Raw genomic sequence first — 14,457 nt, forward strand, 5'->3', positions numbered from 1 at the left:
AAAACTACAACAGTCCCTCAAGGTCCCATGTCAACCTCAGCTCCAGCGTTCTGTAGGGTTGGTGTCTAGAAACAGGTGGTGTGAGAGAATCTGCATCCTCTTGCAGGGAAGCTGCCCCAAGGCCACACTCTGGGACAGGTAGACACCTGCCTCTTGGGGTGGGAAGCAGCTTTCACTGGCCACACACCTCTGTGGGATCCCAGGCTCAGTGTGCCCTGCTTCCTCATTATGCTACTTGTTCACAGCCCACACCCTCACAGGGCTTGCCCTGCAAGGCCAGGTTCTCGCTGGTACTGTGATCCAGCTCCAGAGGAATGAGGTCCTGGGACCAACAGTCAGGGGATCCCACGGCTGAAGGAGGATCCCCTACAGCCCTCTGGTTACCTGTAGTGTCTGACCCCTATGTTCCTCTTCCTCTGAACAGTCAGGCAACCCCATCTGTTCCTTGATGTTCTGAGGTCACCTGGAGACTTGGAGCCTCCCATGGCAATGTCCCTGTTCCTTGTATTTCTTCTGCCACATCAATCCCTGGAATGTCAGGAACTTCGACTGGGAGAGGTATTTGCACTTGTCTGACCAGCATCCTCACACATCAGTGAGCAGGCAGCTGCACCCTTCCACCTGACCAGACCAGAGAGCCTACCACACCTCACACAGCATCCTCGCATATCACTGAGCAGGCATCTGCACACTTCCACCTGACCAGACCAGAGTGCCTACCACATCTCACACAGCATCCTTGCACATCACTGGACACAGGGCAACTAAAATGAAAACCTCGGTTTGGACTTTATTTCCAGTCTGTGCCCCCCAATGGGACCTGAAGGCCACACAACCCTGGGGCTGCTTCCTGCAGGGCCCTCTCTGCTAGGTAGATGACCCGGCACATGGTCTCCCACTGGGGCCCAGCTACAGGGTGGGCACAGGAGCCAGAGGGGAGGTCACTTCAAGAAGCCATATGGGGCACAGGGCCCTGCTTAGCAGGGCTGGGCTGGGCTGCCGGGGCTGCAGAACTCCACCTGGGCCAGCCTCAGCCTCTAGTGCACCCCAGGGGATGGGCTTCCTGGTGTCGAGTCCTCGGGGATCGGATGAGGGAGGCACAGGGAAAACAGGGCTCACGATCTTTCTCCACAATGCGAACCTTCAATGAGTCCTGCTTGCCCATGGGATCACAGGTTCACTGGTCAGGACATTGGCCTGGAACCCACCATGGTCAGGGACACTCCCTCCCTCTAGAAATGGGTGAGGCCACTAGCATGGGAGCCTTGTGCTATTGACCAGGCCAGTAGGAGCTCTCGGTCCTCCAACCTCAGCAGGCTAGTCTCCTTCAGACCAACTGTGCGGGGCCCACTGCCCACAAGGACCAAAGCCAGCATGTGTCCTGAGACGGCTCTTCCGGGGCTGGAGGCATCAGGGAGCATGTGTTGCAGGGAGCTGACCCTGACTTCCTGGCAGGGGTCCAGGAGAGGGCCTGCAGCCACACTGAAGTCAGCCTCATCCACTCACCCATCCCAGGGGTCTGGGTCTGCAGAAGAATGGGGCTCAGAGGGGAGAGGTTTTTCCCAGGTGCTGCTGGCCTCGGGGTGGACCCCAGGGGCCAAGCCACAGCTTCCATCCTGCTGGGAAGTTCATCTCTTTGGCAGCAGCACAAAGAAGACAGCCTTCAGGAAGCAGCCAAAACTGCAGTGTGACCACCAACCAGTGTGCATGGAGGCCAGGGTCCATGCTGACCATGCACCTGAGGATGTCAGTCTTTGAGGGAAAAGAGGACTGTCAGAGAAAGCCCAGCCTCACAGGCCCAGAGCACATGAGCCACACAGTCAGCACCAGGCTGCCTGGGGTAGGGACAGGACTGGACTGCAGGCACCTGAGGATCTGGGCAGCAGAAGGGAGGGCTCAGGGTGGAGAAGGAGAGAGGTCACCTGCACCAGGGCTCCCAAAAGTCCCCCTGCTTCCTGGCCATCCCAGAGGAGCCTCAAACAGCCATCCCACAGGGCCACTGAACAGCTTTGGACCTCTGCTTGGAGTGGGAGCAGAGGCTGGTCTTTCCAGAAGCCAAGGAACCCTGGACTTGAGGCCCTTCAGGAGGGATGGGTGCATGCCTACACCTTAGCCCCACTTCCTGAACTGGCCTCGGTTCTGCCCAGTGTACTCCCTGCTGGTCTCCTGGGCACCAGGGCCTGCCATGGTCTGCAGGCAAGAGGCAGGAGGTCAGCAGCCTCAGGTCTTTGCTGGGAATACACCCTCCCCAAGCAGCCCAGTGTCCAGATGGGACCACAGGCCCAGCAGTGGGGGGACTGAGCCCCACCACCTGCTCTACAGGTGCAGCCCACCTTCATGCCCAAGCCCAGCAGCACCCACAATGTGCCCAGGTCCAGGTGGCCAGTGGAGCATGGAGATAGCGGAGGGTCTGCTTCTGACATCCCCAAGACTGTGAGCCCTCCTCCAATGGGTGAGGCTGGGTTCCGAGGAGGAGTGGATGCTCTGGGCAGTACTGAGGGGGCCAGAGTCCTGTCTCTCCCAAGACCAGGGGCCCACACTGCTGGCCACCTTCTAGGGTTCACAGGTCTTTAGCTGGAGCAGGGCATGATGGGGAGGGGCAAGAAACAAGCCAATGCAGGATTCAGACAGCAGGAGTCAGCTGCTTGCTGCCCCAGTGTTGTCCACTCTCCCTTGCAGTGAGTCAGCGCCCTGGCTCCTGGCACCCCAAGCCACGCCCACAGCCCTGCACTCAGGGGCTCACCCATCCACCACACCTCCTCAGCCAGGCTGCCAGGGTCCTGCGCACAAACTCCCCCAGGCAGTCCACTAGGGCATGCATATGGTGGGCTCTGCCTCCCGCAAACAGTCCAGGTCCAGTCCTGCAGCCACTGCATACAGGGATACCACCTTGCCCCACATGATGCCTGCAGAGAGAGTGGCTGTGGGAGGTGCCCAAGTGGTGCCCAGGAGCCAGGTACCTCCTGCAGACCCTCACCCCAGTGGCCCTCGGCCAGCCAATGGCCTGGTGAGAGCCTGCCACATTTCCTGGGGGTCAGTCCCACCCACCTTAGGGCAGATGATGTGCCCAGCCCAAGGACAGAGGAGGCCCCAGGGAGGCACCTCAGCACAGGGCCCAGCAGACCTGGGACTGCACAAAGGGACAGCAAGGGCTCCCTGGGCACACCTGTCCCTCTGCAGTAGGACAGCCCCGTCATCCGTTCATAAAGGAGCCGAGGCCCATGGAAAGAACCTTTCCCAGACAACTGACCTGACCAACTGAGCGGCAAAATGGAGCTGGGGCAACCTCGGGGGAGACAGACCATGGCCCCGGACAAGTGCTCCTGATCCCTGGGCCAGCCACTGTCCTGAGCACACCAAGTCAGTTCACAAATTGAAGAAGAGCCCTCTCAAGACTCACACACAGGCTGGGATGGGGCCCAGCCAGAGCAGCTGTCCAATAGCCATCAGGGCCCAGGCTCCACCCCAGCACTGACAGAAACACATGAACAGTGGAGGCCTCAGAACAGCCAGTGGAAGGAGCCAGATCCACAGTACGTGCACTGGGCAAGACCACGTGTGCAGTGTCCAGAACAGCGCCTGCAGCCAGAGCAGGTCAGTGGCTTGGTGGGGTGGGCCAAGTGGGGGTCACCACACCAGTGTACCAGATGCCATCAAACTGCCACTTCAGGTAGGTGAAGCTGCTCTACTCAACTCACCTCCACACGAGGAAACAGCACTGAGCTCAGACCACGCACTATGCAAAACCCTCCCCTGTCCAGCCACACCCATGCATAAAGCCTGGATGAACTGGCCCCATAGGCCAGCTGCCAAGGGGCTAGGATGCCCACTGGGCCCTGGCCCTCTACAGCTGAGCTCCCACCCCAGGGCTCTGCTCAAGGACAGCAGGGCAACAGGGCCTCCTGACCATGCCCAGTCATAATCCCAGACTCGATCTCCTGTGCCCACTGAGCCCCGGGCCTCCAGCAGACACCAGTGGAGGGTGAAGGGGAGGATTCCCATGGGGCCCAACAGGGGGACCTGAGGTCGTTCTGCAGAGGACTGTGCACTCTGTGGCCAGCTACACTGGCACAGCTGAGCCACAGGCATTTGTAGGAGTGCTGCCCAGGGTTGAATGCAACCATTAGATGTGGGATACTGCCTCCTATACATCCACACAGTTCACAACTGTTCAACTCCAGACCACGCCTGTGTCCTCTGACCCACTGGTCACTCCTTACCTACTTTTTCACCTGGAGTGCAGCATATTCCTGTCCAACACACTTCGGTCAGCAGGGTGCCGGGCATGGTGCCCAGGGTCCTGCCACCCTTGTGCAGCGCACTGGTCACTCTTGCCCATGGCTGAACAGTGTTCCATGTTTGTTTGCCAACAGAGGAACCTCTCGGCCAGGATGAAGAAAGCCGCTGCCCATTACCAGGTCTCTTGGGTCTCTGCCTAGAGCTGCCAAGTAATATACAAACTCCATGTTTAACCCTCAGAAACTGCCAGGCTGTCTGCTAAAAGGCCACACACCTGGCCAGGTTCTGGTGCTCACACAGCCACCATGCTTGCAGTTGTGGGACTAGCCATCCTGGAATGAGGAGGTCCAGCCCATCTTCGCCTAACAGCTGGTGGTGCTGGACAGCGGTTCGTCCCACTGGCCTGCATGTGTGTGGATGGCATGGAGACCAGGACCTGGAGGGCTGAGCAACTTCTGTCCAAGCTGCACCCCAGCCTGCTGGTGGCCATTTGGATGTCGTCCTTGGAGAAACAGATCCTGCGCTGACCTTTATTTTGTATGCATGCACATACGCACACAGGCACTAGGGACTGGGCCACCTCCACAGCCCTTGCCACTCAGCCTCGCCCAGGCTGCTTGGGAAGCTGTGGTCCTCCTGCTTCTGCCTCCAAGTGGCGGGGACAGAGTGGGAGGTGTGCCCACCACACCCGGCTCTTCTGGCCAGCCTTCATGTGGGAAGCCTGGTTAGTAAAGGTTTCTAAGAGAAGTTTCCTTGGGTGACTCCTCTGGAACTGTCTGTGATAAATGGCCTGAACTTTCTAGCCCTTAGAGTCTATCTAAAAATAGGAGTGATAACTATCTGCATGGAGGCAGTGGGAGGATTAAGAGGAATAATATGTGCCAAGTGCCTAGTACACAGTAAGTGCTTAATAATAAAGCAGAACAGAGATTTCAATTCCTCCAAGACAGCAAGCAATCAGAAAGGTGCTGTTCATGAAGGTCTGCAGGAGTTCAGAGGAGAGGGACATAGCACGGGGCATAGGGGCAGGGAAGGGGGAACCAGGTTGGCCTGGGTCCAGAAGTATGGCTGGGAGGCACCTGGTGGGAAAGGCAGGCCATGTCCGGGGTGGGTGCACCATTGGGTTTGGCTGGCACATTGGGTCCTGGGTGGAATGAGCATTAACTTTTCCATCATCCTCCAACTTCTTGATTCACACACGATGGAAGTGTTGATTGCAAATTGTCTCTTTCCCTTCATTCTAGAAGCACAAAAAAATTGACCTGGCAAATTCTGTTTTGCTAGCTGTTTTTCTGCATGTAGTTTCAAGGTTGTTTTAGGAAACCACCCTGTCATCTGTGGTTCAATCTTCAGCCTTAGTAAGACAGAGCTCTATCCCACTTAGTCTAAATTAAGGGGAGTTTGGGAAGGTGGTCGCCAGTCATGGCCTGTGGGAACCACCTGCTGGCCCCCCTCCCTCTTTGCAGGGTCCAGAGCAGCCCCCGAGATGGTGCCAACCTCTCACACGTATAGACTCTGGGATTCTGTGGGGAGCACTTGTCTCTCTGGACAGCTGTTCTGAAGCCTCAGTGTTTGTCTTCATTCCTTCACAAACTTCTGTGGCCAGCCACACACAGGTGCTTGGAGTCATTGTGGTTTTTAGTCTGGGCCATGCTTCCAGGGCTGGTGACGAGGATCAGGTCCCCAGTGTGATGAAGCCCTCCTCTCCTGCCCCTTGTCCCGGTTCCACTCTACCTTCCTCCTCTGCTCCTTGGGGTGGGGAGCTGGGCCGATTTGAAGGTGGGAAGGTAGAGGACTGCGGGAGTTCAGAGCCTGGAGTCCACAGCCAGGTCTAGTCCTGGCCTCTGGCTTCTGCCCTGTCAGCTGCTGGGACCTTGAACAAGTCTCTCAGCATCTGTGCCTCAGTTTCCCCATCTGTAAAATAGGATATAACAATTGCACTAACTTCACAGGCAGTCCTGAGCATTTGTTGAATTAATAATTTTAAATTTCTTAGGGTTGTGTCTGGCCTCAGGGGACCTGTACCCAGATGTCAGTAAACCCTCTTGATTTCTTGTCCTCTCATCCTCCCATGGGACTTTCCCTCCCTTCCACTCCTTGTTCCACTTTGGATTTCTTCTGCCATCCTTCATTTGTTCACCTGGGCTGGGCACCTGCTGAAGATCAGATCCTGACTTCAGTCGTGGGGACACACTGATGGACAAGGTCATCATGGCTCTTGCTGGGGAGCTTTATCAGGGGTCACTTGTGCACATTCAGTCCATGCCACCTGGCAAGAAGCATCCCCCCGACCTGCTGATACTCCAGAAGGCTGAGGCTGTGGAGGGGAAGTACCTGGCCCAGGCCTCACAGCTGGCTGGTTGCAGAACCACATCTGAGCCTCCTGTCATCCCATCTTGTCAGCCCCCCAGTTATCCTGGTGACTTCTGTGTGCTCCTGGTATGTGGCAGCACAAGGAAGCCATCCTTAGACAGATGGCACTCAGTGCACCTGCAGGGCTCCCCAGTGCCCTCCATCTCGTCTGTGCTGCTGGGACAGGGGATCATGGGAAGGAGCAGGGGTACTTGCAGGCTGGAGTGACCCAGGACAGTTTAGGAATGCTGCTCTGCTCTCCTCTTCTCTCCTTTCTAGAAAGGACAGATAAATGGCTTAGCTGTGACTTGGTGAGGTGGAGTGTCCCCTGGGACACCCTGGAATAGCTCCTCTCCCAGGGCCCCCGAGGGAGCCCACTTTGCCAACTCCTGCTTTCCAACCTCCAGCCTCTGGCACCGTGAAAGCATGCATTCTCTGGCCACCCAGTTTGTGGCACTTTGTTGTGGCTGCCCCAGGAGAACCCCACAGTCCCTTTCCCCTGCCTGTCTCCTGGCATGTGGCTAGAGAGGGACTCGTTTTTCTAGTCCTTTGGATACTACTCTGAAGAAAGCTCATCCAGGGTGGACCAGACCTGCAGCCCAGAGCACGAGGCTGGATGAGAGGTGGCAGGAAGGGGCCATCATTAGGCACTGGTGACATGGCTGACACCCTCTGGCCTTGCACAGAGCCTGCGCCCCACTAGGTGTCACTGGGCCTAAGCACAGGTGATCAGTTTGGGGGTGCATGGGAAATGAGGGGTCAGGGCTGCCATTGCAGATTTGGGAGCCACCTTCTTGAAGGTAACATGTAGGGTTCTACAGGTAAATGGCAGGCCAGCCTTGTCCACCCACAGGGCCTGCTTCCCAGAAAACACCATTCTGATCTGAGATCCAGCAAAGATGAGAGTAGTCTCATACTTGGTTCAGCCATTGTCCCTCCTGGGCACCTCTCTGTAAATTTGGTATTTATTTTCATTAATCAAAGTAAGAACCTAATCAGCATTGATTGCTGCACTTCAGATTTTTGCAACTTTGATCGATGTGTGTTTGTGTGCTTTCAAAACGTGATATTAGTAGGCACATATTCCTGACATGTGAATAAATATACGTGATTTTATCTAAATATCCCAGTGTATGCACATTGTCTGTGTGTTTTAGTTTTTGGACTTCATGCCCTGATCCAACATGCTAAGATACTGGAGTTTGCTTAGCCTGGGCCTGAGGTTTTCTTTGATTCTCTTTTCAAAGGCCTCTCTGCATTTCCCAGAACATTGGTTCCAGAGAAGTGTGCAAAAGGACAGCAGGACAAGCAGTGACCCAGACAGGGCCTGGATGGGACAGTGTTAACCAGTGAATGCCCAGAAATATTTCCCGTGAGAAATAACCAAAGGAATCCCAGGTCAGGCAGTGGTGTGGGGTAGCACTCTGACTCCATCAGCACAGGCTTCCACAGACAGGGCTGCCATTTCTGCTTATGGCTTAGCTGGCCCCAGTCCATCAAATGGCCTTGGGGGTCTTAACGACCTCACCAGCCTCAGGCAGTACATGTTAACAGGGGCCAGTCCAGCACCAGGGTTGCCTTTTCCGCCCATCTGGGAGTACAGACGACAGCTAGGACAAGGACAAGGACAAGGATGGAGGCAGGGTAGGTTCCCAAACACTGCCATTGGTGAGTGGAGTCCCCAGGAGGGAGTGCAGGGCAGCAGGTAGAAGTGGACCTGGGGAAATGCATGTATGCCAAAGGCCTGGAAAGTTCTGGGGGGTTTCTTTGGGCAACCTGATAACTCAGTTGTTGGAGAAGACCCTGGTCTGGGGAACCAATGACAAGGACCCTTGAAAAGGGTCAGTGGGGTCTCCCTGGAATCCCCTCCTCCCCACACTGAAGCATCAAAAATCTCCCAGTTTCCAGGTAGCTTGACCTCCTGTGACCAGCACCTCTCTCAGTGTAGGCAGCAGATGGTACCCAAGCTCCACGCAGCTTGACCAGGCTTGTCAGTGCCAGTGGTCATTGCCTGGGTAGTCCCCAGCCTGGAGATTCTTGGCCCTGGAAGGGATTGGTGGGCAACTGACAATGGCAGCTCACCTTTGCATGAGCCACAGCAACCCCAGGTTGCCTGCCCCCAAATTCACACATGGAAGCCCTAGCTCCTGAGGTGATGCTATGTGGAGATGGGAACATGGGAGGTGATTAGGGTTAGATGAAGGTGTGAGGGTGGGACCCTGGTGATGGGATTAGAGCTCAGAGAGGTGACACCTGAGAACTTCATCACCTTCTCTTTCCTCCATGTGAACAGGCTAGGAAGAGAACCCTCACCAGACCTGACAGGCTCACCCCTGGCCTCAGACTTTCAGCCTCCAGCACTGTGAGAACGTAAGTGCATGTGTGTTTTAAGACACTCGTTCATAGTGTTTTGTTGTGGAAGCTCACGCCGACTCATACAGACTGTGGTAAGGAGACAATGTGTATGTGGGTACTCTGAACTGGGTATCCCAGCGTCATATGTTGAAATCCTAACCCTAGGATCTATGGCTGACTGTATTTGGAGATAAAGTCTTTTTTTTTTAATGTTTGGTATTTATTTATTTATTATAATCAAGCAAAGGGAGCAAGACGAATATGAAGTAAAGTGACTTGCCCATCCTGATTGCACAGGGGCCAAGGCAAGACTGGGATTAGGATCCTTACCCCGTGTCATTCCTACAATAACCTCTATTATTGTCAGAAATGGAAAGTTGGAGAGAAACAGAGACCAAGTCACCAAAGACTTGTTCCTCATTATTTTTGCTCATGCAAGTCTCTGTTTCTAGACTATCTCCTTCCACACCCATAGACCTTTTCATGGCGGCAAGTCTCTGTTTCTAGACTATCTCCTTCCACACCCATAGACCTTTTCATGGTTGCAAGTCTCTGTTTCTAGACTATCTCCTTCCACACCCATAGACCTTTTCATGGCCCAACTGCTATTTCTATACTTTATCACACATGTCAGTCAAAGCTCTAGGGATTTATTATAAACAGAAATTAGGCCATCTTGAATCTTTCTTTTCTACCCTCTTCCCTCCCAAAATATCCCTGCAGGGGAAGTCAGTAAGCCATCATGTAAGAGAATGGGGATGAGTGAAAGCAGGTAAAGCTTTCTTCAAAAACCTCTGAAACAGCCACCGAATCCTGTTGGCTCCAGTTGAAAATCTGGTGGAAGAGGTAAGAACTTTAGCTCTCATTCTCAAAATTCTCCATGTCTACATCCTGGGGGGTTTGATCTTCTTTTGTCATTTGGGCTGTGGTTCACTAGTCCTGGCTGGTTTTGAAGGGACTTCCTCTTCCATTGCTGCCTTCTCTTTCTGAGCAAGCCGGATCTGCAGTAGGAGTTTTCTGCATTTCTTCCCTGACAGAGTAATATTGGCATGTTCACTGGATGCTGACTTCTTGAGGTGATGCCATGTGATCAGCACTTCATCTATCACAGCCCTGACCACCTGATGCCTCAGTTGCTTCTCTCCATTCAACACCTGCCGGTGCTTGAACAACTTCTTCTTCAGTTCCATTTGGGGCCAGTTAATATTCCCCCCAGACCCTCCATGGAGACCACCCCTCACTCCTCCATGGTCCTCCTGGAGATACTGTCTTTACAGTGGCAGCCAAGTCAAAATGAGGCCACTCAGGCCAGCCCTAGTTCAACCTGACTGGTGGGTGTCTTCATGAGAAGAAATAGGGATTCTAGACACATTGTGAGGAAAGACACATGTAGGCAGCCATCTGCAAGTCAAGGATACCAACGCTGACCAGGGCACCATGTCAGGCCTGAGCCCTCCAGAACCGGCAGGAAATGAATCTGTGTGGTGCAAGCCTGCCAGTCTGTGGCACTCTGCTACAGCAGCTGCAGGAAGCTGAACCAGCAGGGCAGCTTCCAGAACAGCCTCCATGATGCTTCCTCCCAGCCGTGAGCCCATGTCCACAGAGAAACAGGACCAATAGAATATGTATGTGTAAATATCAACAGATTTATTTTAAGGAAGTACACAGGCAGGCAACAGGCTGGAGACTCAAGCAGGAGCAGACACAGAATTCCCTCCTCTCAGGAAAGCTGAGTTTGGCTCTTGAGGCTGGGACTGATTGGATGAGGCCCAACCACATTATCAAAGATCTTTACTTAAAGTCAGCTGACTACAAGTGTTAGCCATGCCTGTAACCTTTGTTTTTTCCCTGAGAAACTCCTGGATTTGAATCTCATATAGTCACTGAGTGCTACACTTGTCCCCATTAGCAGCATGATGATCCCCCAACTCAGGAGTGTGGGCTGGACCTGACACACCATTTCTAGTGAGAAAATAGAGCAAAAGTGATGGACTATTACTTCCAATATTAGGTCATAAAAACACTGTGACTCTGCTTGACCCCAGTCTCTCTCCTCTGTCATACTGGAGTGGGGTGGGTCTGTGGATAGGCCCATGGGGCACAGAACTGAGGAAGGCCTCTGGACACCAGCCAGCAAAGAGCTGAATCCTGCCAACAGCCACATGAGCAAGCTTGGCAGTGGACTGTCCCTCAGGCCAGCCTGGAGATGACTCCAACCCCATCAATATCTTGATTGCGACCTGTGAGAACCAATGAGCCAAAGGACCTAGCTGAGCCACACCCAGTTCCTGACCCCCAGAAGCTCTGAGAAAATAGCGTAGCTTCCAGTTGCTCAGGGGTGGGGAAAGTTGTCAGGCAGCATAGGTAACTGATCTGCCATCCAAGCCCCTCTGCATTCTGCTCTGGCTGGCCTGAGCTGCTTGCAGATCTGGGGAGGCCAGAGCCTCCTACTTCCTGTGCTTCTCGTGACTACTGTCTACGTGGATTACTCACCTGCTCCATCCCAGTCCTGACTTTTCACACCTGGCAACAACTTTTCATCTTCCAAGGCTCTGATATTATCTCTGCAATAACAAGATTTAAATAGTGCCTCCCCTCTCCTCCCTGAGGCCCGCACCCCTGTCCCTTCTCCCTGTGCCTGGGTAGATACAACTTCTCCACACACCTTGGCCTCCTGCCTCCTCCCCATAGCCAGCTGTATTCAAGCCGGGACCCTGTGCTGGCTCACTGGTCCACCCTTGTGGACTTGAAGTTCTCAATAATTTTTGATCACAGGCCATGGGTTTGCATTTTACACCAGGGACTGCAAATGACAGAGCTGGTCCTGCTCCTTCCATGTAGGGTGGTTGGTTTTCTATCACCATTGGGCCTGCAGGCTGCTGAGGATGGGGACTCTGTTAGTTACACTCGGGCTCCCGGGTAGTGCCTGCTGTGTAACAGGGCTCACTAGGAAATTGAGTGAATGAACTCAAGTGGCAGAGGCTTCCTAGTGGGTGTTTGGGTGGGTGAATCCAGGTATGGCCAGGTGAATCCAGAGGGAGTGAACTCCCTGATTTGAAGCCTGGGAGGAGCCACTCCATTTGCATATATTTGGTTGGCTTTGTGTACATCTCTGTAGCTCTCCCCATTTCCCTTCAAACACCTGAGATTCTAAACATTTGATCCCTGTTAATTTTTAATTTCTAATTGCCTTATGAGAATGAGAAAAATTTTAGGGAAACAAAGTATTGTACCTATTTATAGTAAACTGGTTGAAAGTTCTAATCACAATAAATAGGCGGTCAGGTACCCAGTTGTCTGACAATGTTAACATAACATAAAGTTTTTAAATAGCAATTACTTTTAAAAAATAAACGGGCCCCCACCCAGGGCTCCACAGTTGAGCTCCACGTGGGAATGAGGAGCTTCGCTGGTGAGCTGAGGGCGAGGTGGGTGCGTCCTCAGGAGGTGAAGGGAGCTGGAGAGGCGCGGGTGTCTAGAAATCCTGTCAGTCGTTGTGTGGACCCAGCGAGGAGAAGGTCCCTTTGGTTCCTGCTGCCTGAAATGTGACCTCCGAGGCTGCTCCATCGGGGCCTCAGTTTCCCACCTTCACAAGGAGTCCGTGGAGGGAGGCTGAGGACAGCCGGCAGCCTTAGTCTCTCCCTCTCACCGGCCTGCTGTGGACTTCCGTGAATTCAGATTTGGACACACAGAGAGAAAATGAGACCACCTTGGACCCTGGATAAGTTCATCTGCAGCACGTGAGCTTGTGATTGTGGCAGAATTACTTGTGAAGAGTAGTCAGGCTGTGAAGAATGGTGAGACCATGGAGCTGCTGAAGGCAGAAAACACAAGTCATCGGCCTCTGGGTGCCTGGTGCATGTGACTGACAGGTGCTGATGAAAACCAAAGGACTGATTGTGGTATAGCCATTGGACACCATCATCTGGATAGAATGACAAATAGGGTTATTGTTCCACATAATCCTTGAGGAGAATATGATGCAGTCCAAAGAGTACAGGAGAACAAAGAAACTCATGAGCAGCAGGATGGTCTTTGTGGCCCTCTGTTCTCGGGAGGCTTGTGGAGAGAGGCTGTTGCTTTGAAGGTGCTGGCACTGCCTCCTATGCCTGCACAAGAGGGTCACCATGTACCCACTTGAGAGCACCATGAACCCTATAAGAAAGACATCCTGAAATACACCCAGTATGTAAAATAAATGCCTGAGGAAATAAGTCATGGGTAAAATAGTGCAGGAATCACTGACGAATACAAGACCCTGTGAGGACACTGTGGAGTTGGCAACAGCAGAGATGGAGAAGTGAGTACTGAATGGCACGTAGAAGAGCCACAGGAATAGAAGCCACCTCAGGCTGTCCTGTGGGGATCTAGATTTGAACTTTGCCAAACAAGAGCTTCTAGGACTGAGGGTGATGGCCTGAAGGACACTCAGCAGACAAGTGGCGGAAATGGAGAAGCCCCTCAGAAACCTGTACAAGTAGATGACTGATTTACATGTGATGTCATCCCATAGACCTCCCAGAGATGTAAAAGTGTCTGTAGCTATGAACCCCATGATGAGCAGCATCAGCAGGTGGATTAGAGCCAAGAGACCAATGATCACATCAGTGTTCTTGATTCTGTCGTCAAAGAGGAACTTGAAGAGATGGAACAGAAAAAGGATGGTGTTGGCTGAGATCCCAATTCCAACCTCAGAGTAAAAGGTGTTTCTTATGAGAATAATGCCATTCAGCTTGTTGTATTTTCCCATTTAGTAGGGTAAGTAATCAGGGAGTACATAGGAGAAAAGTAAAGGTATATTTATTATGATTAATATTAAATTTCAACAATCTCAGCTGTATTGTTGCCATGAGGATAATTGATGGGCTTTCCCAATGTCCCATTTCCCCCTCTAGTGTTCAAGTTTCCATGGCACCCTCTGTAAGGCATCAGACTGGATTATATTTGATGCAAAGTACAAAACTTTCACTTATACTTTAAAAATTACTATGTTGTAGAAAACCTTTCCCTGCTCTGATAGGTAATTTTACATGGTGATGTCTTACTGCAAGGGTGATTTATTTTTTTCTTTGGACACATCATCTTCATTACATGCCAGGAATATATTAAGAACCATATAATTTTTGTTAAATTAAAATCATGGGGTTGCATTGGAAAGAAAATCCTCCAAAGCAAAGAGAGTCAATGTCTTAGATAATGCATATTTATATTAGTTTTATGTTATCTTTATTCTGGCTAGTTTGTGAACACTTGTAATTTTGTTAATGTATTCACAGAAAATGGTAAGAATTGCAAACTCTGATGCCAGATCACTTTAATGTACCTATATGTTCTTCCATTTAAAAGCTAAGCATTCAGCCTTGAGAATCCCATGAGCCAGACTTCTAGGCTCCTCTCACTAATAAACTGAACACATTCTAATCATGTATTTACTGGAGATACAGTGCATGAAGCAGAATGAGGCATATGTGACAGACAGGGGAAGCCTTCCTGCAAAGAACTATCATATGG

General features: G+C 52.3%; 1 protein-coding gene and 1 long non-coding RNA gene across 2 annotated transcripts; one reads left to right on the plus strand and one right to left on the minus strand.

Annotated features, from left to right (window-relative positions):
• The first annotated feature begins 3,304 nt into the window (after positions 1-3,304).
• On the plus strand, positions 3,305-4,612 carry LOC306652168. Its single transcript, XR_013761314.1, has 3 exons — positions 3,305-3,670; positions 4,374-4,448; positions 4,555-4,612. It is a non-coding gene; the product is annotated as an uncharacterized lncRNA (long non-coding RNA).
• An 8,097-nt stretch (positions 4,613-12,709) lies between these two features.
• On the minus strand, positions 12,710-13,696 carry LOC306652157 (vomeronasal type-1 receptor 90-like; the record flags this gene model as incomplete). Its single annotated transcript, XM_079125195.1, has 1 exon — positions 12,710-13,696. The coding sequence occupies one exon, from the start codon at positions 13,694-13,696 to the stop codon at positions 12,710-12,712; it is 987 nt and encodes a 328-aa protein (XP_078981321.1).
• Between the last annotated feature and the right edge of the window lie 761 nt (positions 13,697-14,457).

The sequence above is a fragment of the Sciurus vulgaris genome (assembly GCF_902686455.1).
Source record: "Sciurus vulgaris genome assembly, contig: HiC_scaffold_137_arrow_ctg1, whole genome shotgun sequence".
NCBI classification, from domain to species: domain Eukaryota; kingdom Metazoa; phylum Chordata; class Mammalia; order Rodentia; family Sciuridae; genus Sciurus; species Sciurus vulgaris.